We start from the raw sequence: 24,150 nt of genomic DNA, 5'->3' as shown, positions 1-24,150 counted from the left end.
AAGTCTAAAGTTTAGGACAGCGGCCAGGTCAGTGACCCTGGAGGGCCTTAGTTTGGGGACCCCTGATCTAGACGATCTCATAAGACCATAGGTAAGTAAAGAGACCTCCAAAGACCATCTAGATGATCTCATAAGGCCATCAGAAGACCATAGATAAGGAAAGGGACCCTCAAAGACCATCTAGATATTTTCATAAGACTATAGGTAAGCAAAGAGACCTCCAAAGACAATCTAGATGGTCTCATAAGACCATCGGTAAGGAAAGTGACCTCCAGAAGCCATCTAGATGGTCTCATAAGGCCGTAGCTAAGCAAAGAGACCTTCAAAGACCGTCTAGACGATCTCATAAAGCCATAGGTAAGCAAAGAGACCTTCAAAGACCATCTAGATAGTTTCATAAGACCATAGGTAAGGAAAGTGACCTCCAAAAGCCATCTAGATGGTCTGATAAGACCATAGGTAAGCAAAGAGACCTCCAAAGACAATCTAGATGGTCTCATAAGACCATCGGTAAGGAAAGTGACCTCCAGAAGCCATCTAGATGGTCTCATAAGGCCGTAGCTAAGCAAAGAGACCTTCAAAGACCGTCTAGACGATCTCATAAAGCCATAGGTAAGCAAAGAGACCTTCAAAGACCATCTAGATAGTTTCATAAGACCATAGGTAAGGAAAGTGACCTCCAAAAGCCATCTAGATGGTCTGATAAGACCATAGGTAAGCAAAGAGACCTCCAAAGATCATCTAGATGGCTTCATAAGACCATAGGTAAGGAAAGGAGCCCCCAAAGGCCATCGAGACAATCTCATAAAACCATAGGTAAGGAAAGTGACCTCCAAAAGCCATCTAGATGGTCTCATAAGGCCGTAGCTAAGCAAAGAGACCTCCAAAGACCATCTAGACGATCTCATAAGGCCATAGGTAAGGAAAGGAACCTCAAAGATCATTTAGATGGCTTCATAAGACCATAGGTAAGGAAAGGGACCCTCAAAGGCCATCTAGACTATCTCATAGGACCATAGGTAAGGAAAGTGACCTCCAAAAGCCATCTAGGTGGTCTCATAAGGCCGTAGCTAAGCAAAGAGACCTTCAAAAACCATCTAGATGATCTCATAAGACCATAGGTAAGGAAAGAGACCTCCAAAGGCCATCTAGATGATCTCATAAGGCCACCAGAAGACCATAGATAAGGAAAGGGACCCTCAAAGACTATCTAGATGGTTTTATAAGACCATAGATAAGGAAAGGGACCCTCAAAGGTCATCTAGATAGTTTCATAAGACCATAGGTAAGCAAAGAGATCTCCAAGGACCATCTAGATGGTCTCATCAGGCCACCAGAAGACCATAGATAAGGAAAGGGACCTCAAAGACCATCTAGATGGTCTCATAAAACCTAGATAAGGAAAGTGACCTCCAAAAGCCATCTAGATGGTCTCATAAGGCCGTAACTAAGCAAAGAGACCTTCAAAGACCATCTAGACAATCTCATAAGACCATAGGTAAGCAAAGAGACCTCCAAAGACCAAGTAGACTTAGGTCAACCCTAAGTCTAAAGTTTAGGACAGGGGCCAGGTCAATGACCTTGGAGGACCCCTGCCGTAAGTGCTTCTCCAACCTTCCTCCTCCCTAAAGGTGTCCTTACAATCTTCCATCCACACTTAAGGACACGTAGAGACAAACTGCCTTTATTCCAGGACAAGCAAAGTTCGGACGCGAGTCAAGAAGTCAAAGGTGCCCTGACCCTCGGAGAGAAGCCCCCGCTCCCTTTGGAGGCCAGCGAAAGCGACAAATTCCTCCCGCGGACCCTTTCCTTGCGCAACTCCATCACCAAAAGTAAGACCTTCCTGGCTTTCCCATTTCCCCGCAATACAAATACGCCAGTCGCGACTCACCATTGGTCATCTCGGCCCTTCTCTTTTCCCCTCCAGTCCTTTCCGAAGCCGGGGAATCGCCGGAAGACGAGTGGGAATCCATCGCCAACTTGGCTTCAGCTTGCAACAGCATCCTTGAGGCTCTTTCGAGGGAAGGTGGGTGATGGAAACAAGGCTTTGAAGCTGCAAGGCTATTCAGTGGTATTCAAGTTGGCCAACAATGGAGTCCCCTAGGTATGAAGCAGCCAGGCTTCGAAGCTGCAAGGCTATTCAGTGGTATTCCAGTTGGCCAACGATGGATTCCCCTAGGTATGAAGCAGCCAGGCTTTGAAGCTGCAAGGCTATTCAGTGGTATTCAAGTTGGCCAACGATGGAGTCCCCTAGGTATGAAGCAGCCAGGCTTTGAAGCTGCAAGGCTATTCAATGGTATTCAAGTTGGCCAACGATGGATTCCCCTAGGTATGAAGCAGCCAGGCTTCGAAGCTGCAAGGCTATTCAATGGTATTCAAGTTGGCCAACGATGAAGTCCCCTAGGTATGAAGCAGCCAGGCTTTGAAGCTGCAAGGCTATTCAATGGTATTCAAGTTGGCCAACGATGGAGTCCCCTAGGTATGAAGCAGCCAGGCTTTGAAGCTGCAAGGCTATTCAATGGTATTCAAGTTGGCCAACGATGGAGTCACCTAGGTATGAAGCAGCCAGGCTTTGAAGCTGCAAGGCTATTCAATGGTATTCAAGTTGGCCAATGATGGAGTCCCCTAGGTATGAAGCAGCCAGGCTTTGAAGCTGCAAGGCTATTCAATGGTATTCAAGTTGGCCAACGATGGAGTCACCTAGGTATGAAGCAGCCAGGCTTCGAAGCTGCAAGGCTATTCAGTGGTATTCAAGTTGGCCAACGATGGATTCCCCTAGGTATGAAGCAGCCAGGCTTTGAAGCTGCAAGGCTATTTAGTGGTATTCAAGTTGGCCAACGATGGAGTCCCCTAGGTAGGAAGCAGCCAGGCTTTGAAGCTGCAAGGCTACTCAATGGTAGTCAAGTTGGCCAACAATGGAGTCCCCTAGGTAGGAAGCAGCCAGGCTTTGAAGCTGCAAGGCTATTTAGTGGTATTCAAGTTGGCCAACGATGGAGTCCCCTAGGTAGGAAGCAGCCAGGCTTTGAAGCTGCAAGGCTACTCAATGGTAGTCAAGTTGGCCAACGATGGAGTCCCCTAGGTAGGAAGCAGCCAGGCTTTGAAGCTGCAAGGCTATTTAGTGGTATTCAAGTTGGCCAACGATGGAGTCCCCTAGGTAGGAAGCAGCCAGGCTTTGAAGCTGCAAGGCTACTCAATGGTAGTCAAGTTGGCCAACAATGGAGTCCCCTAGGTATGAAGCAGCCAGGCTTTGAAGCTGCAAGGCTATTCAGTGGTATTCAAGTTGGCCAACAATGGAGTCCCCTAGGTAGGAAGCAGCCAGGCTTTAAAGCTGCAAGGCTATTCAATGGTAGTCAAGTTGGCCAACAATGGAGTCCCCTAGCTATGAAGCAGCCAGGCTTTGAAGCTGCAAGGGTATTTTTTTTAATGGTGACTCCTTGGAAAGTGATGAGTATTGTGGCCAAATTTGGTGTGATTTGGCCCAGTGGTTTTATATATATATATATATATATATATATATATATATATATATATAGTGCATAATTAGGACCAAGTTAACAACAAAACCATTGGGCCACACCAAATTTGGCCACAATATCACTTTCCGACTCTATATGACCGTATTCCTTTGTTGATTTTCCGATCCCAGGGCAGCACATACCGGAGAACCGGGAATCCTTATGCGCCACGGTGCAGAGAAGCACAACTCAACAACAACCCAACGAGGAGTAAGAAGCTGCTCTTGTTTGTATGCCGGTTGTGTATCTGTGTTTTGGGAATAGCTCCCCAAAACTTAGGGGTTGCTGGGGTTTGCAGTGGAGGGAAAGTCTGGTTCCGAAAATGCATCGTTTTTGCTTTTGTTCTGTTGCGTTATCTGTCCTTGTTTCCTCTTTTTCCGCCTTCCAGTTCCCAAGATGCTCTCAGCTTGGCCGAAAAAGTCTTGCATTTGGAGTTGACGCTCAAGAAGCTGCAGGAAGATCTTCAGAGGGTGAGAGATCATCATCATCATCATCATCTTTATTTATATACTGCCCTATCTCCCGGATAGGACTCAGGGCGGTTTCCAATCATAAAAACAACACATACATTACGTAGCAACATAATAACACATTATTAAACAAGGTAAAACAAGGTACAGTAGAGTCTCACTTATCCAAGCTAAATGGGCTGGCAGAAGCTTGGATAAGTGAATATCTTGGATAATAAAGATCAAATTAGGTTATGATTTTACAAATTAAGCACCAAAACATCATGTTATACAACAAATTTGACAGAAAAAATAGTTCAATACGCAGGAATGTTATGTTGTAATTACTGTATTTACAAATTTAGCACCAAAATATCACGATGTATTGAAAACATTGACTACAAAAATGGCTTGAATAATCCAGAAGCTTGGATAAGCGAGTGTTGGATAAGTGAGACTCTACTGTATTACCAATACATTTATTATTTCACTCTGACCTTATTATTAGTAGTATTGCATTTATTATTTCACTCTATTTATTATTACATGTATTATTTTCCTGTAATTATTATTATTATTATTATTATTATTATTATTATTATTATTATTATTACATGTATTATCTCACTCCAGAAGCAACCAGTTGCTCCTGACACGAAAAAAATATTATTGCATTTATCATTTTACTCTATTTATTATTACATGTATTATTTTCCTATATTTATTATTATTATTATTACATGTATTATTTTACTCTGTTATTATTAAAAGGATACATAAGCACATTTACATTGAAGAAGATGAGAATAAGGATTTGATCAGAGTTGGACAGTCTTATCTTAAATTAGAGCTTTAGGTAAATATTCAAAAACATTTAACCGACTGATGCCTCAATTAATGTAATTTTTTGGTATCTATTTTTATTTCTGAAATTTCACACCCTTGGCTTATATTGGAGTCAATTTTTTCCCAGTTTTTTTTTTTTTTGTGGTAAAATTAGGTGCCTCGGCTTATATTCGGGTCGGCTTATATTTGAGTATATACGGTAATTTTATTGGTAGCTCGGCTTATACTGGAGTCAATGTTTTCCCAGTTTTTTTGTGGTAAAATTAGATGCCTCGGCTTATATTCGGGTCGCCTTATACTCGAGTATATACGGTAATTTTATTGGTAGCTCGTCTTATACTGGAGTCAGTGTTTTCCCAGTTGGGGTAAAATTAGATGCCTCGGCTTATATTCGGGTCGGCTTATACTCGAGTATATACGGTAATGTAATTTTATTGGTATCTCGGCTTATACTGGAGTCAATGTTTTCCCAGTTTTTTGTGGTAAAATTAGATGCCTCGGCTTATATTCGGGTCGGCTTATACTCGAGTATATACGGTAATTTTATTGGTAGCTCGGCTTATACTGGAGTACTGGAGTCAATGTTTTCCCAGTTTTTTGTGGTAAAAATAGATGTCTCGGCTTATATTCGGGTCGCCTTATACTCGAGTATATACAGTAATTTTATTGGTATCTCGGCATATACTGGAGTCAATGTTTTCCCAGGTTTTTTGTGGTAAAATTAGGTGCCTCGGTTTATATTCGGGTCGGCTTGTACTCGAGTATATACGGTATATAGCAATTAATAACTTGATGAGCTTTTGATGTCACACAATTTGAAAAATGTTCTGTTCCTGGTTTGAAAGTGTTTACTGTGGCGGAGGCTCTGGAGGCTTTGAAGCAGAGGCTGGATGGCCATCTGTCAGGGCTGCTTTGAATGCGATTTTCCTGCTTCTTGGCAGAATGGGGTTGGATTGGATGGCCCATGAGGTCTCTTCTAACTCTGGGATTCTTTGATTCTATGATATGGGTCTGCACTGACCTTATAAATATTGATCCAGAAACGAGGCATGCATTTAATACATTGCCTTGCCGTTGTTTTTTTACTCTCAAAAGTTTTATAATTCATATAAAAAAGGCCTCGCCTGATGACTTCAGCGAGTGGGTGGGTTTTAGTCATTTTGGCTGTTGGTGTAATTGGGTGGTTTGGTTTCCAAATTGCTTCCGCCGAGCGGCTGTTTTATATTCGTTGTTATATATTCGTTGGGAATGTTGTTTCTCAACCGAAAAAGGGATCTCCAAAAAGGCCTGGATAAATTAAAATCGTTCATAGGACATGGCAACAACATTTATATGTATCATATCTATATTACACCTGTGCGATCAATGAAAAAAATATATAGGGATTTCCTCCCAGTCCAGCACAGATTTACTATATACAGTACTAGCTGTGCCCGGCCACGCATTGCTGTGGCGTTGTCTGGTGGTGTTGGTGAGAAATTGTTGAGGTAGTGTTGGTATTGAATGTCCGTTGTATGGTTGTCTTTATGTTTAGTATGTATTTGGTTGTTTGTGTAGTGTGAAAGTGGTGAGGGTAGAGGGGGTCTATGTCCCTGTGTAGTATCGTATAGTATTTATACGTTGTCCATGTGTTGTGAATGCTTGGATTGTGTCCTGCTGCATAGTAGAAAGGGTTGGGCTGGATGGCCCTTAGGGGTCTCTCCAAACTCTTGTGCCTGTCCCCTGGGCTGAGTAGGTTGCTAGGAGACCAAGTGGGCGGAACTTAGCCATGTAACTGGCAGCAATTGGATAAAAACAGTTATTCCTCTCCCTCTAATTAGGACTTTATTTTTCTTTTCTTTTTGTTGTATCAACCTAGAGCCGTGGATGATGGGTTGTGTTGTCAAATTTCGAGGTTGGGGGGCCTGTAGTTTTGTTGTTTTGTCCGCTGCCCTGATGCCATCACTCTTTTATATATATAGACTAGCTGTGCCCGGCCACGCGTTGCTATGGCAAAGTATGGTGGTATGGGAAATAAAGTATTGAGGAATTGGTGGTAGTTAAGGTAAAGGGTCCCCTGGGCTGAGTGGGTTGCTAGGAGACCAAGTGAGCAGAGCTTAGCCTTCTAACTGGCAGCAATTGGATAAAAACAATTATTCCTCTCCCTCTAATTAGGACTTTATTTTTCTTTTCTTTTTGTATCAACCTAGAGGCATGGATGAGGGGTTGTGCTGTCAATTTTCGAGGTTGTGGGGTGTTTACTTTTGTTGTTTTATCCGCTGCCGTGATGCCATCACTCTTTTATATATATAGATATATATATCGCGTAGGCGAAGAAGAAACTGAAATATAAACATAGGTTAAAATTATCAGGAGTCCTCATTGGGACTTTCTTATGCAGTGCAGAATTCTGGGAAATGTAGTTCAGGACAGGTTCTTTGGAATTCCCTGCCACAGGGCTCCTCGCCTTCCCAAACTACGTTTCCTACTCCTCGAAGGTTCCCGCCACTGTCCATTGCAGTTAGTGGGAATAACCTTCCCGTATTTATTTATGACTCTGACATTTTTCCTCTTTTCCAGGAGAAAGCGGAGAAGGCGGCGCTGCAGGCGGAGGTGCAGAGCTTGCAGGAGAACACGCAGCGCCTGAAAGAGGCCTCCGAAACGGCCGCGGCGCAGCTCAGCCAGGTCACCCAAATGCTGGGCGGACCCCCCACGCCGCCCCACTGCCCGTGAGGCCTCCTCCTCCTCCTCCGTGTCTTTCCGTGGCCCCAGGAATCGCCGACTCGGCTCGGAGATAGCAACAGAAACTTTGGACTGTTTATGGGCTTCCGTTCCCGTCCTGTCCCAAAAACGTGCCGGACATTTGGTGTTTTTGGGAACACCTTATTTCGAGATGCGGTTGGGGGAAAGGAGGCTGACATTTGGGTCCAAAACAAAGGGTGAAGGTGAGATCTTCCAGGCGGCATTCAGTTCCCAAATGGGACCTTCTTCGGCATGTGCCCAAATGGGACCTTCCTTGGTGTCCAAATAGGACATTTTCTGTGCCCAAATGGGATCTTCCTTTGTGCACAAATGGGGCCTTGCACCATGTCCAAATGGGACCTTTTTGTGCCCAAATAGGAAATTTTCTGTGCCCAAATGGGACCTTTTTCTGTGCACAAATAGGGCATTCCACCATGTCCAAATGGGACCTTTTCGTGTCCAAATGGGACTTTTTTCTGTGCCCAAGTGGGACATTTCTATGTCCAAATGGGATCTTTTTTGTGCCCAAATGGAACATTACACCGTGTCCAAATAGGACCTTCTTTTGTGTCCAAATAGGTCATTCTGACATGTCCAAATGGGACTTTTTTCTGTGCCCAAATGGGAACTTCTTCTGTGCACAAATAGGGCATTCCACCATGTCCAAATGGGACCTTTTCTTGTGTCTGGAACCTTTTTTCTGTGCCCAAATGGGACCTTCTTCTGTGCACAAATAGGAGATTCCACCATGTCCAAATGGGACCTTTTCAGTGCCCAAATGGGACCTTTTTCTGTGCCCAAATAGAACATTCCACCATGTCCAAATGGGACCTTTTTGTATCCAAATGGGACCTTCCTTTGTGCCCAAATAGGACATTCCACCATGTCCAAATGAGACCTTTTTGTGCCCAAATGGAACATTACACCATATCCTAATAGGACCTTCCTTTGTGCCCAAATAGAACATTCCACCATGTCCAAATGGGACCTTTTTGTGTCCAAATGGGACCTTTTTCTGTACACAAATTGGACCTTTTTCTGTGCCCAAATGGGGTCTTCCTTTGTGCCCAAATAGGACATTTCTCCATGTCCAAATGGGACCTTTTCTGTGTCCAAATGGAACATTCCACCATGTCCAAATGGGACCTTTTTGTGTCCAAATGGGACCTTTTTCTGTGCACAAATTGGACCTTTTTCTGTGCCCAAATGGGACCTTCTTTTGTGCTCAAATAGGACATTACGCCATGTCCAAATGAGACCTTTTTGTGCCCAAATGGAACATTACACCATATCCAAATAGGACCTTCCTTTGTGCCCAAATAGAACATTCCACCATGTCCAAATGGGACCTTTTTGTGTCCAAATGGGACCTTTTTCTGTGCACAAATTGGACCCATTTCTGTGCCCAATTGGGTCTTCCTTTGTGCCCAAATGGAACATGACACCGTGCCCAAAAGGGACCCTTTCTGTGCCCAAAAGGGACCCTTTCTGTGCCCAAAACGGGGCCGCTCCCCGTGTCCAGACGGGACGTTCCTTGTGCCCACTTCCTTTGCGACCAACCGCCCCGTTTCCCTGGTCGCGTTTGCGCGCCACTTTGAAGCCGTAGGTCCCTCTTAGCTGTCAATAGGGTTGGGTGGGTTGGATATGTCGGGTTGTTGTTGTGTTGTTGTTTCTACTGGATTCAAGACGTCGGAGACCCTCGCCACGGAGGTCGGGAAGGGGTGGGGATGGGACGGGCACGATTCTTGAGGCAATAACTGCAGACCATCCTTGAAGTGAGAGAGCGGGGGTCAAGATCCCATATATCGGGGCAAGAGAATATGGGCAGCTCCTCTTCCGTCTCCTTTCCTCCCAAATTATGGCACTGATTTGGGTTTTTTGCCCAGACCCAGATACCTAAATAACTGTGAATACTTGTGAAAAACTGTGACCTCTTCTGCGGGATGAAGGCGGGCAAACTATTATTATTATTATTATTTTCTGGTTCTTTGTCTCTCCTCTCGCGGTGCTGTCCCGTTTCCGACTCCTCGTAAAGGGCTCCAAAAGGTCATCTAGTCCGAACCTATTTGAGGAAGGAGATCCTCAAATCGAAGGTAGTCCGTCCCACTGTTTCTTAAAGAGCTTGCCCCGTCTTCCCATAGATATCTCAGGATATATGGGGCTTCCTCCTTCCTTGGGTCATTCCTAAGCGCCCTGCACATACTTCCCTACTCCTTCTTTCTGGGACCAAGGTCTCTCTCCCGTCCGTATTTGAACTGAATGTACAGACTTAGCAGAACCCTTCCTTGTGCAATAAAGTCTTGGTCTGCAGCCATACCATGCGTTTTTGCTCTCACTTGTGCATACGATGGTTGAATGAAAAGTAATGCCTCCGCCTTCGTAATTCAACAGATGGCAGTCCTGGTCTGCGGCAAGTACTGGCTTGTTCAGTAAACTGTCCTCTACAGTTACATTTGGTGGGAAGCCTTAGCATTGAATGGTTGTGTTGTTAAAATGCGAAGTATGGAACCCTGCGCAGACGGAGAAGCCTTAGCATTGAATGGTTGTGTTGTTAAAGTGCGAAGTATGGAACCCTGCGCAGACGGGGAAGCCTTAGCATTGAATGGTTGTGTTGTTAAAATGCGAAGTATGGAACCCTGCGCAGACGGGGAAGCCTTAGCATTGAATGGTTGTGTTGTTAAAGCGCCAAGTATGGAACCCTGTGCAGACGGGGAAGCCTTAGCATTGAATGGTTGTGTTGTTAAAGTGCCAAGTATGGAACCCTGTGCAGACGGAGAAGCCTTAGCATTGAATGGTTGTGTTGTTAAAGTGCCAAGTATGGAACCCTGTGCAGACGGGGAAGCCTTAGCATTGAACGGTTGTGTTGTTAAAGTGCGAAGTATGGAACCCTGTGCAGACGGGGAAGCCTTAGCATTCAACGGTTGTGTTGTTAAAGTGCGAAGTATGGAACCCTGTGCAGACGGGGAAGCCTTAGCATTGAACGGTTGTGTTGTTAAAGTGCAAAGTATGGAACCCTGCGCAGACGGGGAAGCCTTAGCATTGAACGGTTGTGTTGTTAAAGTGCGAAGTATGGAACCCTGCGCAGACGGAGAAGCCTTAGCATTGAACGGTTGTGTTGTTAAAGGGCGAAGTATGGAACCCTGCGCAGACGGAGAAGCCTTAGCATTGAACGGTTGTGTTGTTAAAGGGCGAAGTATGGAACCCTGCGCAGACGGAGAAGCCTTAGCATTGAACGGTTGTGTTGTTAAAGGGCGAAGTATGGAACCCTGCGCAGACGGAGAAGCCTTAGCATTGAACGGTTGTGTTGTTAAAGTGCCAAGTATGGAACCCTGCGCAGACGGAGAAGCCTTAGCATTGAACGGTTGTGTTGTTAAAGGGCGAAGTATGGAACCCTGCGCAGACGGAGAAGCCTTAGCATTGAACGGTTGTGTTGTTAAAGGGCGAAGTATGGAACCCTGCGCAGACGGGGAAGCCTTAGCATTGAACGGTTGTGTTGTTAAAGGGCGAAGTATGGAACCCTGCGCAGACGGAGAAGCCTTAGCATTGAACGGTTGTGTTGTTAAAGTGCGAAGTATGGAACCCTGCGCAGACGGAGAAGCCTTAGCATTGAACGGTTGTGTTGTTAAAGGGCGAAGTATGGAACCCTGCGCAGACGGAGAAGCCTTAGCATTGAACGGTTGTGTTGTTAAAGAGCGAAGTATGGAACCCTGCGCAGACGGAGAAGCCTTAGCATTGAACGGTTGTGTTGTTAAAGGGCGAAGTATGGAACCCTGCGCAGACGGAGAAGCCTTAGCATTGAACGGTTGTGTTGTTAAAGGGCGAAGTATGGAACCCTGCGCAGACGGAGAAGCCTTAGCATTGAACGGTTGTGTTGTTAAAGTGCGAAGTATGGAACCCTGCGCAGACGGAGAAGCCTTAGCATTGAACGGTTGTGTTGTTAAAGGGCGAAGTATGGAACCCTGCGCAGACGGAGAAGCCTTAGCATTGAACGGTTGTGTTGTTAAAGTGCGAAGTATGGAACCCTGCGCAGACGGAGAAGCCTTAGCATTGAACGGTTGTGTTGTTAAAGAGCGAAGTATGGAACCCTGCGCAGACGGAGAAGCCTTAGCATTGAACGGTTGTGTTGTTAAAGGGCGAAGTATGGAACCCTGTGCAGACGGAGAAGCCTTAGCATTGAACGGTTGTGTTGTTAAAGTGCAAAGTATGGAACCCTGTGCAGACGGGGAAGCCTTAGCATTGAACGGTTGTGTTGTTAAAGGGGAATGAGAGATAGATACGAGGGTTGAATGAAAAGTAATGCCTCCGCCTTCGTAACTCAACAGATGGCAGTCCTGGTCTGCGGCAGGTCCTGGCTTGTTCAGGAGACTCTCCTCTACAGTTCCGTTTGGAGGGAAGCCTTAGCATTGAATAGTTGTGTTGTTAAAGTGCGAAGTATGGAACCCTGTGCATTTACATTTGGTGGGAAGCCTTAGCATTGAACAGTTGTGTTGTTAAAGTGCGAAGTATGGAACCCTGTACAGTTCTATTTGACGGGAAGCCTTAGCATTGAACGGTTGTGTTGTTAAAGTGCGAAGTAGGGAACCCTGCGCAGACGGAGAAGCCTTAGCATTGAACGTTGGGTGAGTAAGTTTAAAGATGTTGAGGTGGGAAATCTGACTTGCGTGACAGACAAAGAGTTGGACGTCCTGTGACAGCAACCATCGAGTTTCACAAGCAAAAGTTTGACAGATTGATTCAGGACGATTGTCGTATCACTCAGAGAGAAATTTCAAGCATAACTGGCATTTCACAAGACCATGTTGGTCACATTCTTGCTTCGGAAGATCCATTCACGATGGGTCCTGTGAGACGCCGGTTGCGGAAACCGAGTGTCGACTTCTTCCGTGACGGCTTCAGAAAACTTGTTCATCGTTGGCAGAAATGTATCCAATGTGGAAAAGTGAATAGTGATAATTAAAGGATTATTTCTGCGTTTGATTTATGAAAATATTCCCATCCAAAGCCAAGTCACGAAGGCGGAGGCATTACTTTTCATTCGACCCTCGTACTAAGAACCAGCTCTGAGTTCAAGCTCTCTGTGTCGTTCTTGCAGTTTTATTTCCACGAAAAAGAAAGTCCGGAAGCGGCTCCGTTCCCGTCCGGGCATGCCCTCGGGAGACCTGTATTTTGCGGTTTTGTTTCTTCCTTCCCGGCCGTATAATTAGGTGGGCGAAATCCTCAGTTTGGTTCATATAACGGACTCCGGTGTTTTCTCCCACCTAAACTTCTGGTTGAACCCTTCTTTTTTATTTGTTCTCCCAACAAACAGGTCCCTTTGAGCTCGGGTCTGTATTCCCAAAGCCAGGAATTTACACAGAAGTATATGCATAAGCATTTGTACACACAAACACAATAGTTTTAATATATTGTTTGAAAAAATTTCATGGCCAGAATTACTGGGTTGCTTTGAATTTTTCGGGCTGTATGGCCATGCCATATATGGGAGCACTCGTTGGCGCAGCGGGTTAAATTTGTGGCATGTAACCAAGGAGCATGCCTGCCATAGATGTGGGTGAAACTTCAGGAGAGAATGCTTCCGGAATATGGCCGGACAGCCCGGAAAACATAAAACAAACCATTATTATTATTATTATTATTATTATTATTATTATTATTATTATTATTATCTCCATGCAGTTCCTGAGGATGCCTGCCATAGATGTGGGTGAAACGTCAGGAGAGAATGCTTCCGGAATATGGCCGGACAGCCCGGAAAACATACAACAACCCATTATTATTATTATTATTTTATTATGACACAGCAAACAAGATCGATATGTTGGATTTCGTATCACAAAATCACAAGTCGAACACTTCCCAAGTATCTAGGACTGGGAATTATTATTATTATTATTATTATTATTATTATTATCTCCATGCAGTTCCTGAGGATGCCTGCCATAGATGTGGGTGAAACGTCAGGAGAGAATGCTTCCGGAATATGGCCGGACAGCCCGGAAAACATACAACAACCCATTATTATTATTATTATTTTATTATGACACAGCAAACAAGATCGATATGCTGGATTTCGTATCACAAAATCACAAGTCAAACACTTCCCAAGTATCTAGGACTGTGGGAATTATTATTATTATTATTATTATTATTATTATTATTATTATTATCATTATTATTATTATTGTTATCTCCATGCAGTTCCTGAGGATGCCTGCCATAGATGTGGGTGAAATGTCAGGAGAGAATGCTACCGGAACATGGCCATACAGCCCAGAAAACATACAACAACCCATTATTATTATTATTGTTATTATTATTGTTATCTCCATGCAGTTCCTGAGGATGCCTGCCATAGATGTGGGTGAAACGTCTGGAGAGAATGCTTCCCAAATGTTTAGGACTGTGCAATTATTATTATTATTATTATTATTACTATTACTATTACTATTATTATTATTGTTTAGAAGTTATTATTGTTATCATTTTCTAAGGGAAACAGGCCTTATATGACGTAGAGCTGGGATTTTTTTTAATTTGTGGTCATTGTTGTTTTAATATTTTCCACCAAATTAATTGTTTGGTAACTTCTTAATACTTTAACTACATGTATTATATTTTGTTCTGCTTAGGTCCCAAACAGGGTGGAAAAGGGATGCAATCGGTCCTGTGTATCTATAAATTGTGTATCTATGGATTGAAACCGCCGAGCTGCTGAACTTGCTGACCGAAAGATCGGTGGTTCAAATCCGGGGGGCGGGGTGAGCTCCCGCTGTTAGCCCCAGCTTTTGCCAACCTAGAAGTTCGAAAACATGCAAATGTGAGTAGATCAATAGGTGCTGCAAGTAGCTGAACTTGGAAGACCGAAAGGTCAGCGGTGCGAATCTGGGGAGCGGGATGAGCTCCTGCTGTCAGCCCCAGCTTCTGCCAACCTAGCAGTTCGAAAACATGCAAATGTGAGTAGATCAATAGGTACTGCAAGTAGATGAACTTGGAAGACTGAAAGGTCGGCGGTGCGAATCTGGGGAGCGGGGTGAGCTCCCGCTGTTAGCCCCAGCTTCTGAGTAGATCAATAGAGTACTGCTATAAACGTGAGTAGATCAATAGGTACTGCTCCGGTAGGAAGGCAACAGCACTCCATGCAGTCATGATGGCCACATGACCTTGGAGGTGTCTATGGACAACGCCGGCTCTTTGGATTAGAAATGGAGATGAGCACCAACCCCCAGAGTCGGACATGACTGGACTTAATGTCAGGGGAAAACCTAATAATAATAATAATAATAATAATAATAATGTGAGTAGATCAATAGGTACTGCTCCGGCGGGAAGGCAACAGCACTCCATGCAGTCATGATAACCACATGACCTTGGAGGTGTCTATGGACAACGCTGGCTCTTTGGCTTAGAAATGGAGATGAGCACCAACCCCCAGAGTGTGGGTGGATCAATAGGTACTGCTGTGGCGGGAAGGTAATGGCGCTCCATGCAGTCATGTCAGCCACATGGCCTTGGAGGTGTCTATGGACAATGCCGGCTCTTTGGCTTAGAAATGGAGATGAGCACCAACCCCCAAGAGTCGGACACAATTGGACTTCATGTCGGGGGGAAACCTTTACCTATGGATTGAAAATATTCCCAAACCTTGATTGTCGGGCACACCAAGCGTTCGGGACCCGGAATGAAATGTCTACGGATACTAAGGATAATGATAGAGCTAAATAAGAGCATAATTTCTCCATTCCGCCTCCCCATTTCCAGCCACGAGGCACCTAACATGCATCCAAACACACACATGTACGGAAAAAGACACAAAACTGGTTTCATTTCGTCAAAAACATTCCCTTTACTATCAAGACAAATCGACGAGCTCCGGTCCCATCTGTCCGCAGGCTCATTAATATCCCCCTTTCGACTTCCCTCCCCAAAAAACAACGTCTTAAGCAGCTGGAAATTCATGGAAATCTGGAAGAGAACAGTCTGGAGCCCTTGAATGCGGAATTTCGGCATTTGGAAGGCTTTGTGTCCATCTAACGGTGCTTTCGTTGTGCTCCGTCTCGTCAAACCAAAGTCATACGGACTGGCCGCAAAAGTCTTTCCTTGGTTAAAGTCCATCATAACCAGTCAAGGGTGAAAGTGGATAGTATAGTTGGAGTACCTGTCACTGGGTTGTTGTATGTATCTCCTGGCCATTGAAATTCACAAGCATGTGGACAGCTTCAACATGAAACCATGAAAATGAACAAAAACTGGCTGCCAGCATTACAAAAACTCAAAAATCAGAACAGTAAATAAGAAGCAACACTCTGAAAACAGAGGAGTTCCAGACATGGGAACCAAGGGCAGCTAACGACTCTGAACAAAGGATGCCCCCCAGGCAGGAAGAAGCCAGGAGACAAAGCTATTCAATGCTAATCGAGGTGATTAACTGCAACATTCACACTGGCTTTCCAACTGACAAAGAGTTCTTCCCTCACCCTCGACTTCCCATAGATATATATAAACCTTCCTTGCTGAGTTTCAACCTCTGAGGATGCCTGCCATAGATGTGGGCGAAACGTCAGGAGAGAATGCTTCTGGAACACGGCCATACAGTCCGGAAAACATACAACAACCCATTATTATTATTATTATTATTATTATTATTATTATTATTATTGTTATCTCCATGCAGTTCCTGAGGATGCCTGCCATAGATGTGGGTGAAACATCAGGAGAGAATGCTTCCGGAACATGGCCGGACAGCCCAGAAAACATACAACAACCCATTATTATTATTATTATTATTATTATTATTATTATTATTATTATTATTATTACTATTGACACAACGACGTTGTATGACACAGCAAACAAGATAGATATTATTATTATTATTATTATTATTATTATTATTATTATTATTATTATTATTATTGTTATCTCCATGCAGTTCCTGAGGATGCCTGCCATAGATGTGGGTGAAACATCAGGAGAGAATGCTTCCGGAACATGGCCGGACAGCCCGGAAAACATACAACAACCCATTATTATTATTATTATTATTATTATTATTATTATTATTATTATTATTATTACTACTATTGACACAATGACGTTGTATGACACAGCAAACAAGATATTATTATTATTATTATTATTATTATTATTATTATTATTATTATTATTATCTCCATGCAGTTCCTGAGGATGCCTGCCATAGATGTGGGTGAAACATCAGGAGAGAATGCTTCCGGAACATGGCCGGACAGCCCGGAAAACATACAACAACCCATTATTATTATTATTATTATTATTATTATTATTATTATTATTATTGTTATCTCCATGCAGTTCCTGAGGATGCCTGCCATAGATGTGGGCAAAACGTCAGGAGAGAATGCTTCTGGAACATGGCCGGACAGCCCAGAAAACATACAACAATCCATTATTATTATTATAATTATTATTGTTATCTCCATGCAGTTCCTGAGGATGCCTGCCATAGATGTGGGCGAAACGTCAGGAGAGAATGCTTCTGGAACATGGCCATACAGCCCGGAAAACATACAACAACCCATTATTATTATTATTATTATTGTTGTTGTTGTTGTTGTTGTTATCTCCATGCAGTTCCTGAGGATGCCTGCCATAGATGTGGGCAAAACATCAGGAGAGAATGCTTCCGGAACACGGCCATACAGCCCGGAAAACATACAACAACCCAGTGACTCCAACTCCACTATCCACTTTCACCCTTAACTGGTTATGATGGACTTGTCCGTGACTCGTAACCGAGGAAAGGCTTTTTCGCCTTTCGTTCGACGAGACGGAGCACAACAAACACCGGCCACGAAAGCCTTTGACAACACATTGTACGTGTCACTCTTTGCACAAAGGGAGGCAAAAACGGTGCCTTTTCGGCATTCTGTAATGTTCAGACTAAATACAGCTTGTTCCTGCTTCAAAACGGCTTCTTCGGCCAAACAAGATTGTTGCGGAGACGCTGGCTTTCGGAGAGCACCGATGTCCCCATGCCGGCGTGCAAAGCCAAGTGTTTACAAAGATAGGCCCGCCGTCTGAACTGCTTAGGACAATGAGAGCAACAATAGCTCCCTTCCGCGACACCGGGACGCGGCACGGCGTCGGAAGCGGGGCTCTCGTTCTCCTTGGTGCCGCCCGCCTGCCCTCCGCCGCGAGGCTTGTGCCAACGCCGGTGGGAAGCCAAGTTGGCCGGGCAACTAAAGGCCTTGCTGCACTCGTGGCAGCGATACTCGACCCGTGCGATGCGGGAGCAGCAGTGTTGCGCCAGGGCTAGCGGGCCCGGGTAGGACTCTTGGCACAGCTGGCACACAAAGGCCCCCGGCAGAACGACCCCGGCGTTGGGCGAGACCTCTTTCGGAGCTGCTCGTTTGGGCAACCCGTTGGCAACCATGCAAGCCGAGCCCAACACTGGCGATTGGGAAGCGTGTGTCGGCACCGATTCGGCCGGTGACGGCGAAGCGGAATGGACACCACGCTCGAAAGAAACGATCAGTGGAATGGCACTCAAGGGACTCTGGACGGGCACCTGAGTCTCTGGGATGCCTCCAAGCTTGGGCAGCTTCCTATAGGTTGGAGGTAGGGATGCTACAATGGGGAGCATTTCCTCCGGAGGTGTTCTGATTCGGTAAGAGACGGGACCTTCTCGGCGCGTCCTCTTGACCAGGAAACCACGCGGCATTTTCCAGGCAATCGATTTTCTCTTTTCTCAAAGGCTTCTCTTTGGCACCGACGATGGCACGCTTCTTGTCAACACCGAAGCAACTTTCCACCGCAGTCTCACGTCCGAACGTATGATCGCTTTTCTCTTTCTCGAAGTTGTGTGGAGGCTTCTCTTTGGCACACTTCTTGTCGGCAACTTTTGATCACTCTTCTCTGAACGTGGAGTCACTTTTCTCCTGCTCAAAGTTGCGCAGAGGTTTCTCTTTGGCACCGGCGATGGCACGCTTCTCGTTGGCACCGGAGCAACTTTCAACCACAGTCTCACGTCCGAACGTACGATCGCTTTTCTCCGGCTCGAAGTTGCGCGGAGGTTTTGCTTTGGCACCACTATGGCACACTTCTTGTTGGCACCAAGGATGGCACGTTTCTCGTTGTCACCGGAGCAACTTTCAACCGCAGTCTCACATCGAAACGTACGATCGCTTTTCTCCTGCTCGAAGTTGTGCGGAGGTTTCCCTTTGGCACCACGATGGCTCACTTCTCGTTGGCACTGAGGATGGCACGCTTCTTGTTGGCACCAGAACAACTTTCAATCGCAGTCTCACGTCCTGTGGCACACTTCTTGTCAGCAACTTTCGATCACTTTTCTCCCAAGGCTTACCTCCAAACGTGGAGTCACTTTTCTCCTGCTCGAAGTTGCGCGGAGGTTTCTCTTTGGCACCGACGATGGCAAGCTTCTTGTTGGCACCGGACCAACTTTCAGCCACAGTCTCACCTCCAACTTTCAACCGCAGTGTCACGTCCGAAAGTACAATCGCTTTTCTCCTGCTCGAAGTTGTGTGGAGACTTCTCTTTGGCACCGACAATGGCACGCTTCTCGTTGGCACCAGAGCAACTTTCAATAACAGTCTCACGTCCAAACATACAACTGCTTTTCTCCTGCTCGGAGTTGCGTGGAGGCTTCTCTTTGGCACCGACAATGGCACGCTTCTTGTCGGCAAATTTCGATCACTCTTCTCCGAACATACAATTGCTTTTCTCCTTCTCGAAGTTGCGTGGAGGTTGCTCTTTGGCACCGACGATGACACGCTTCTCGTTGGCACTGGAGCAACTTTCAACAACAGTCTCACCTCCGAATGTACAATCGCTTTTCTCCTTCTCGAAGTTGCGTGGACGTTTCTCTTTGGCACCGACAATGGCACGCTTCTTGTCGGCAAACTTCGATCACTCTTCTCCAAACGTGCAATCGCTTTTCTCCTTCTCGAAGTTGCGTAGAGGCTTGCTTCCTTGGCACCGGCGGTGGCACGCTTCTCGTTGGCACCGAAACAACGTGCAGTCTCCAAAGGCTTGCCGCCGAACGTGCCGGAACCGTCCCCACGTCCAAACTCTTTCCGCCTGAAACCAGCTGGCCCTCTCTGAGCCCGGACGGCAACTGCCCTCCCATATAAAGGCCGGCTCGCCCATTGTGTGGCCCAAAGGCTGCAGATGGCTGGTCTGGGGCAACCAATGGGCGCAAGGCTGGCTGCGTGGCTGGGGGTCCCGTGGGGCCCGGCGGCAGATGGAAGCTCCAGGCCCGAGCCGGCAGGCGTGTGGGCCTTGCCATTATGCAGATTGGGGGCAAGGGGTGGCACACGCCAGCAGCCCGGCACAAAGGCAGGCCGATGCCCCAGGGAGGCCGAATGCATGCCTCAATGGGGACGGAGTTAACCCTTTGCTGGGCCTTGGAAAGGGATGAGCATTGTGGCCACATTTGGTGTGCTTTGGCCCAGTGGTTTTGTTGTTAACGCGGTCCTAATTATGCACCTTATATTTATATATTAGTATTATTATATTACTATTTTATTATATACTAGCTAGGGGACGTGGTGATGGCCGGATGATTTGAAAAGGCCATGTGTCGGCTGGGTTCAGGGCTCTCTGTATAAGGGCAAACTACAACTCCCATATACCATGGTCAGTCACCCCTAAACAGCAAGGCTATTCAATGGTATTTAAATTGGCCAACAGTGGACTCCCCTAGGTATTAAGCAGCCAGGCTTTGAAGCTGCAAGGCTTTTCAATGGTATTCAAGTTGGCCAACAATGGAGTCCCCTAGGTATGAAGCAGCCAGACTTTGAAGCTGTAAGGCTATTCAATGGTATTCAGGTTGGGTAACAATGGGACCCCTAGGTATGAAGCAGCCAGGCTTTGAAGCTGCAAGGCTATTCAATGGTATTTAAATTGGCCAACAGTGGACTCCCCTAGGTATTAAGCAGCCAGGCTTTGAAGCTGCAAGGCTATTCAATGGTATTCAAGTTGGCCAACGATGGAGTCCCCTAGGTATGAAGCAGCCAGACTTTGAAGCTGCAAAGCTATTCAATGGTATTCAGGTTGGGTAACAATGGGACCCCTAGGTATGAAGCAGCCAGGCTTTGAAGCTGCAAGGCTATTCAATGATATTCAAGTGTGTGTGTATATATGTATCCTGGCAGAGAGGATGTGTAATAATAATAATGTTAGAATATTATTATTATTATTATTATTATTGTATTATGACACAGCAAACAAGATAGACGTGCTGGATTTCATATCACAAAATCACAAGTCGAACACTTCCCAAGTGTCTAGGACTGTGTGATGTATTTTCGGATGATGCGTGCAGATGATTATTATTATTATTATTATTATTATTATTATTATTATTATTATTACTAGCAAAGGCTTCAATCTTGTGTTTTTAAAGAAAATAATCCATATAGATAAATATACACACATAGGTGTGCATGTATGTATATATCTCAATGCAGAGAGGATGTGTGTGCCTATCATGGGCCAATTGCGCCTGCCTGGAGGTTCGTTGATCCCGTCTCCATTGTGCCGGAGAAGAAGGGCAGTTGGTCCCGGGTTTGTGCGAATACACATGGGGCAGACCCCCTATTCTTCCCCGCCTGGCCCCCTTGCTCCTCCCTGGGGGGAGGCCTCCTGGCACATGGAGTGGGGAGTGGGCCTGAAAAGCCCAGACACGCGCCTGGCCTGACCCCCCTGACCCCCATCTCCATAAAGCTGCAGATGCCAGACAATGGGGAGAAAGAAAGGGGGGAAAGGCGGGGGTCTTCGGCTGCGCTGTCTGCCATTAACCCCTTGGATGGAGAGAGATGGCAATCGGGCCTGCGCTTTGGCACAAAGAGCAAGGAGGAGACAAAAAAGGTCTCCCAGTAAGTCCCAGTAAGCAACTGGCAGGGGACAGGGAAAAGCAGGACTACTCAATGCCTTCTTTGCCTCGGTCTTCTCACACAAAGAAAGCCGTCCTCAAAAAGGTCTCCCAGTAAGCAACTCTGAAGTCCCAGTAAGCAACTGGCAGGGGACAGGGAAAAGCAGGACTACTCAATGCCTTCTTTGCCTCGGTCTTCTCACACAAAGAAAGCCGTCCTCAAAAAGGTCTCCCAGTAAGCAACTCTGAAGTCCCAGTAAGCAACTGGCAGGGGACAGGGAAAAGCAGGACTACTCAATGCCTTCTTTGCCTCGGTCTTCTCACACAAAGAAAGCCGTCCTCAAAAAGGTCTCCCAGTAAGCAACTCTGAAGTCCCAGTAAGCAGCTGGCAGGGGACAGGGAAAAGCAGGACTACTCAATGCCTTCTTTGCCTCGGTCTTCTCACACAAAGAAAGCCGTCCTCAAAAAGGTCTCCCAGTAAGCAACTCTGAAGTCCCAGTAAGCAACTGGCAGGGGACAGGGAAAAGCAGGACTACTCAATGCCTTCTTTGCCTCGGTCTTCTCACACAAAGAAAGCCGTCCTCAAAAAGGTCTCCCAGTAAGCAACTCTGAAGTCCCAGTAAGCAACTGGCAGGGGACAGGGAAAAGCAGGACTACTCAATGCCTTCTTTGCCTCGGTCTTCTCACACAAAGAAAGCCGTCCTCAAAAAGGTCTCCCAGTAAGCAACTCTGAAGTCCCAGTAAGCAACTGGCAGGGGACAGGGAAAAGCAGGACTACTCAATGCCTTCTTTGCCTCGGTCTTCTCACACAAAGAAAGCCGTCCTCAAAAAGGTCTCCCAGTAAGCAACTCTGAAGTCCCAGTAAGCAACTGGGAATGACTGGGAAGCTTGCCATGGAAGATGAAGGAGGAGAAGGTGGAAAGGAAGAAGAGAAGAGCGAGGAGGCAACAGGACCTCTGGGAGGGGGAGAAGAAGGGGAAATGCTGGCAGGGGACAGGGAAAAGGAAGGACTACTTAATGCCTTCTTTGCCTCGGTCTTCTCACACAAAGAAAGCCGTCCTCAAAAAGGTCTCCCAGTAAGCAACTCTGAAGTCCCAGTAAGCAACTGGGAATGACTGGGAAGCTTGCCATGGAAGATGGAGGAGGAGAAGGTGGAAAGGAAGAAGAGAAGAACAAGGAGGCGACAGGACCTCTGTGAGGAGGAGAAGATGGAGAAATGTTGGCAGGGGACAGGGAAAAGGCAGGGCTACTTAATACCTTCTTTGCCTCGGTCTTCTCACACAGCCAAGCTCAGCAACATGGAGTCAACAAAGGATGAGGGGAAGGTAAAGGTAAAGGTTTCCCCTGGGTGGAGAGAGATGGCGATCGGGCCTGCGCTTTGGCACAAACAGCAAGGAGGAGACAAAAAAAGGTCTCCCAGTAAGTCCCAGTAAGCAACTGGGAATGACTGGGAAGCTTGCCATGGAGTGCTCTCAGCCACTGCATGTCTCGCTCTCCTCCCGGCATAAGGATGGTGTGAGCATCCCTGTCCTTATGCTGGGATGATGGCTTGAGCAACGCATGCAGCATGTAATAATGATAATAAATAGAGTAAAACAATAACTAACCTGCTTTGATTGAAGTCAAAAATCAGAAACTCCTCAAAACACAGCAGACAAAAAACCAGTACAAGAAAACCGCACTACAAACTAGAGCTGACAGCTGGCACAACAAAACATTGCATGGAAAGTTCCTTGACAAAATTGAAGGGAAAGCTGATAAGGAGAAGACCTGGCTCTGGCTCACGAATGGGACCCTGAAGAAGGAGACAGAAGGCCTGATCCTTGCAGCCCAGGAGCAAGCCATCAGGACAAAGGCAATTCAGGCCAAGATCGAAAAATCAGCTGATGACCCAAAATGCAGACTGTGCAAGGAAACCGACGAAACCATGGATCATATTCTCAGCTTCTGTAAGAAAATTGCACAGACAGACTACAAACAGAGGCACAACTATGTGGCCCAAATGATTCATTGGAACTTATGCCTCAAGTACCACCTCCCAGCAGCAAAGAACTGGTGGGATCACAAACCTGCAAAAGTCTTGGAAAATGAGCACGCAAAGATACTGTGGGACTTCCGAATCCAGACTGACAAAGTTCTGGAACACAACACACCAGATATCACAGTTGTGGAAAAGAAAAAGGTTTGGATCATTGATGTCGCCATCCCAGGTGACAGTCGCATTGACGAAAAACAACAGGAAAAACTCAGCCGCTCTCAGGACCTCAAGATTGAACTTCAAAGACTCTGGCAGAAACCAGTACAGGTGGTCCCGGTGGTGATGGGCACACTGGGTGCCGTGCCAAAAGATCTCAGCCGGCATTTGGAAACAGTAGACATTGACAAAATCACGATCTGCCAACTGCAAAAGGCCACCCGACTGGGATCTGCACACATCATCACACAGTCCTAGACACTTGGGAAGTGTTCGACTTGTGGTTTTGTGATACGAAATCCAGCATATCTATCTTACTTGGTGTGTCATAATAATAATAATAATAATAATAATAATAATAATAATAATAATAATAATAATAATAATAATAATAACAATAATAACAATAAATCACACAGTCCTAGACACTTGGGAAGTGTTCGACTTGTGATTTTGGGATACGAAGTCCAGCATGTCTATCTTGTTTGCTGTGTCATAATGAAATAATAATAAATAGAGTAAGATAATAAATGTAATAATACCAATAATAATAGA

At 45.7% G+C, this 24,150-nt stretch overlaps 1 protein-coding gene across 3 annotated transcripts in view; it reads left to right on the top strand.

Moving 5' to 3' along the window:
- sipa1 (signal-induced proliferation-associated 1) overlaps positions 1–9,847 on the top strand; it is a 46,938-nt gene extending 37,091 nt beyond the window's left edge. For all 3 annotated transcript variants that reach the window (XM_062965440.1, XM_062965438.1, XM_062965439.1), the window contains 5 exons: positions 1,694–1,832; positions 1,928–2,026; positions 3,647–3,725; positions 3,904–3,985; positions 7,370–9,847. In XM_062965440.1, coding sequence (XP_062821510.1) covers positions 1,694–1,832; positions 1,928–2,026; positions 3,647–3,725; positions 3,904–3,985; positions 7,370–7,522 — 552 coding nt within the window. In that variant the 3' untranslated portion in view covers positions 7,523–9,847. The remainder of the gene's footprint in view (positions 1–1,693; positions 1,833–1,927; positions 2,027–3,646; positions 3,726–3,903; positions 3,986–7,369) is intronic.
- The last annotated feature ends 14,303 nt before the right edge of the window (positions 9,848–24,150 follow it).

This window comes from Anolis carolinensis, unplaced genomic scaffold (assembly GCF_035594765.1).
Source record: "Anolis carolinensis isolate JA03-04 unplaced genomic scaffold, rAnoCar3.1.pri scaffold_14, whole genome shotgun sequence".
Classification (NCBI taxonomy): domain Eukaryota; kingdom Metazoa; phylum Chordata; class Lepidosauria; order Squamata; family Dactyloidae; genus Anolis; species Anolis carolinensis.
This window is presented reverse-complemented; position numbering and strand designations above follow the sequence as displayed.